Source organism: Cryptomeria japonica, chromosome 8 (assembly GCF_030272615.1).
Source record: "Cryptomeria japonica chromosome 8, Sugi_1.0, whole genome shotgun sequence".
Lineage (NCBI taxonomy): Eukaryota > Viridiplantae > Streptophyta > Pinopsida > Cupressales > Cupressaceae > Cryptomeria > Cryptomeria japonica.
In genome coordinates this window covers 471,795,500-471,799,603 of record NC_081412.1, presented here as the reverse complement: position 1 = coordinate 471,799,603, position 4,104 = coordinate 471,795,500, and the positions used below count along the sequence as shown (strand labels likewise).

General features: G+C 37.8%; 1 protein-coding gene across 1 annotated transcript; it reads left to right on the top strand.

Moving 5' to 3' along the window:
* The first annotated feature begins 992 nt into the window (after positions 1–992).
* On the top strand, positions 993–3,090 carry LOC131079532 (uncharacterized). The gene has a single exon (XM_058017505.2). It carries the CDS (start codon positions 1,397–1,399, stop codon positions 2,603–2,605), a length of 1,209 nt encoding a protein of 402 aa, XP_057873488.2. The 5' UTR covers positions 993–1,396; the 3' UTR covers positions 2,606–3,090.
* Positions 3,091–4,104: the final 1,014 nt, after the last annotated feature.

The following is a 4,104-nucleotide window of genomic DNA, read 5'->3' as shown; positions in this document are numbered from 1 at the left end:
AATCCATACGGAGAGGAATATTGTTTGAGCAAACTATTTCCCAACCTTTTTGTTGCAAGGAGAATTCCAAATTAGAGATAGACTTGTAGTTAGTTTTCAATATCAATATAAACTTACTAAAAGATATGTCAGAAAGTCTTTCATGTTATCCTTTCTCTTACCTTAAAAATCTTGTTTAAAGAAAAACAATATAAACTATTATAATTATAATTATTAAAGATGAGTTGAAGTTACTATTTGTACGAGAAAAAAGGTCTTTAGGAAAAGAAAATTTTGAATGGTAGGAATATTATAATCTCATCTAAGAAAATTATAGGCCATTTTCATGCTTTGTATGTCAACTGAGCATTTAAAAAAATTTAAAATATTTTTGAAGTGCGGTAGGTGCCAATACTTCTGATTTCATTTGTCAATAAGTGATTGACATTTCTCTGCACCTTAAATTTGTTTGAACAATGTGGAATGAATCGACACCATTCATTCAGCAATGGCCTTCCTTCTTTTTGGCCTTTCTGCACTCCTTTTCTTCGCTCATTCCAAGTGATGTAATGGAAGAAATACTTTTACTAAAAAATCTGAGAAAATGTGAAAAGGTTTAAGCGATTCCATGGATAAATTGCAAAACCCAACGGATGCTTATACTAATTCTTACCGTGGAATGTACATGTCGTGGCAGTTCTCACATTTATTTGACAATCGCCTGCAGTTCTCTGACACAATAATAGAGCAACGTACAATTATTCAATCTAATGGTATTCGAAAAGAAACAAATTAACAAATTAATGTAGTAATTTAATCAACTTACAATGCATCGCATGTACTCCACGCCATCTGGAATGTATTCCAAATTCTCCGGATGAAATCTGCAGAGTACACGTCCAGAAATTTGGGACCCACCATGATTTCTTAGCCAATGGAACAATTAATGCTGTTAGATGCCATCAAGAAGCCTGGTCTACATAATAAGCTTTGAGATATGTTGCGCTGAATAGAAATAGGTTTGTGAATGCAGTCGGTTTGAAGGAAGGGCGTTTTGGAGGCCAAAATGGCTACTTTAGAATGGAAATAATTTCATGAAGTGCCCAAGATCAGAATATGCAGGATTCAAAATGATAGGAAATCAACCAGAAACGATGCCAAAGCATGTAGTGAAGCTGTTGTTTGCAATGAAGAAAACATTTAGGCTCATGGTGGGTGGAAACCATACCGCTGCTAGATTTTGCACACGGTAGATCTAGACTTCGAATCTGCTTGCTGGTAAATCTCTTTCCTTTGCTTGATCTAATCCTGCAAAACACAAACCCCTGGCCTATTGAGGCCTGCATAGGGTTTCCTAACGCTAGGGCTGTTCCTTTAGTTTGAAACTGTTTGGCGATTCTCTTTTCGTTTGAGCTCAATGGATGTAAAACTGACGAAGCTGGAGCTCATGTATGGCTCCCTGGGCAAGCGGCTGATGTTCCGCAGCATTTGCTTTTCAATGATTCTGGCCTTGATGCCAATTCTTTACATTGTCCAGGACGAAGGTCCATGTGACCTCACAGCCGGCTCCGAACCCTTCTACCGTCCTGGAGGTCTAGGTATCGAATCCCCTACCCCGACGAAGATCTGGGCGCTGAGGCCAACAGTAAAGTTCTACTCAGGCATTTACAGCGACCTGTTGAAGCAAGGCCTCCTGCGGCCTGGCCTGAAAGGCCTCTGTGTCGGCTGTCACGCTGCCCACGCCGTGTTGGCGTTGAGAGAAAATGGAGTACCCGACGCCACGGGAATCGATCGCGGATCGTGCAAAGGCAAACTCAAAAGGCTCCCCTTTGCAGACAATTCCTTCGATTTTGTATTATCCGCGTCCGTGGATCGAGCCCGGGCGCCTGCTCTGTTCGCCGTCGAGATCGAACGCACTCTGAAACCTAACGGCGTCGCCATTATTGTGGTCTGTCGCAGGCGGGGGGCACTAAGTTCAAACCCTCTGCATTCTCTGGCTCCTACAGCAGCCCTCTTCAGAAACTCCGATGTCGTTCATGTGACCGTGGCAGGGAATTCTTCAGTAATCGCGCTACGCAAGCTTCCCTTGGCACCCAACCCCATCCACCACTGCTCTCCTCTGAAGCTCAACAGGAGCTTAGTCGAATTCGCGGAGCCATTAACAGAAAACCGCCATAAAGCCATTTATTTGCCGAGTATTCTGGACATTAGCACCTTAAACCGCCATGTTTATGTTGAAATTGGGGTAAATGACTCTCAGCGCAGTACAGGCGAGTGGTTCCTGAGGGCTTATCCGAAGCAAAACATGTCATTCAAAATCTATGCGGTAAGCGTGGACAATACAGCCCCTGCTTCTGTTTCCGCTCTCAAACTCAGCGGACTGGAAGAAGTGTCACTAAACCAGAGTGAAATTGGAGGATGGATGAAAAGGAATATGAGCGAGAAGGATTTTGTTGTCGTGAAATTAGGGTTTCCATACGCCAGGGAACTGCTGGACAGCGGAGCAATTTGCCTCGTCGATGAGCTTTTTGTGGAATGCAGTCATGACGATGATGACGATGACGCTGCCTGTCTCCATCTGCTGAACGCTCTGAGAAAAAATGGCGTCTTTGCCCATAAGTGGTAAATTGCTCTGGTTAATAGCCTCCTGCCATTATAGGTGAGCTTGGCGACTAAGCGACTGGTCTGTCTACTTAGTTATTATTATTACTATATTATGCTCTTGAGAATAAATTGCAGATTTGGTGGTGGTGTCCCAGTATTAACAAATATTTGAAGAGGCCATGCGTTATAAAGCATGGCATCCTGAACTCTGTAATTGGTAATACGTGGCATTCGCCTTAGTTGTTTCTGCAGAAAGTGTGTTGTCTATGTAGCTTATTTTCATCATGGTTTTACTACCCTCTATCATTAGGAAGAGGATCAATTGATGAAACATGTATTAGAAGCTACTTTGTGTGTGTTTTGTTTTCATCATGATTTTACTATCCTTGTTAGGGAAGGGAATCAATTGATGAAGAAGTTATTTGTGTGTGGTTTATTTTCATCATGGTTTTGTTATATTCAATCATTGGGGAAGCGGATTAATTGATGAATATGTATTAAAAGTTACTTTTGTGTGATTATAAAAAGTATTAGTTAAAAAATATGTTAGTGATAATATTTAAAAGTTATTTTTCGTGTGGTTTTGAAAAGTATTTGTACTAATATTTTGAAGTGTTCATTAATATTTGTATTTGGTTAAATACATGAAATTTAATTTGATTAAAATCATGTAAATATGTTATCAAATGGTTGTTGACAGATTCCTTGATCTCCTTTAGATCAAGCTATTGGGAGGACAAATTTAAACCTATTAATCATTCAATAAAATGTTTTGTTATTGTGCATGGCTTTTGGTATCCACTGTGTAAGTTTATAATAGATATATTGTGTACAAATGATTGATAGATTCTTATAGATCAAGCTATTGGGAGTATAAATATTAGAATCTATTAATCATTTGATAAAATGTTTTGTTATTGTGCATAGCTTTTGGTATCCACTGTGCGAGTTTATTTTCTCGATGTTTTGAATAAAACTCCATGATCCATCATCAAGAAGATGAGAGCAAGACATGAGAAAAGAAATGTATCCAAATGATTTGATTTAATGGTTTTGACTTTAAAATTTAATGCTTCATCAAGGATTTCTAAATTATAGTTATAAAAATTTGGAGAAATATTTTTCTATTTGTTTGTATTCACATTTATTCACTAAAAAAAGGTTAAATAAGTTAGGACTCATAAGATTCTCAATAAAAATTACACAGAGCATAAAATATTAAAAAAGAAAACATGTATTATTATAATAGACAAAGGATTAGTGAATAATTTAATCTACAAAATATATTAGTAATATCAAAGGAGTTGAAAAACATATGGCAGTTATGTTGTCTGTATTTTGGTTGTATGTGTTTTATGAAGGTCATACATACACCATTTTTTGAAAATTACAAAATTTTAAGGATAAACACTTCAATGTACTTATTTGAAGATATCACAATCTTTTTGGATTGCTTCAACGTCTTTTCTTCAATTCCAATGCAATTCGTTTAGTCTATTATGAGACAAACTTCATTATATG

Excerpts from the sequence above, each read along its gene's own strand:
- LOC131079532 (XM_058017505.2), top strand. The coding sequence starts at position 1,397 with ATGGATGTAAAACTGACGAAGCTGGAGCTCATGTATGGCTCCCTGGGC.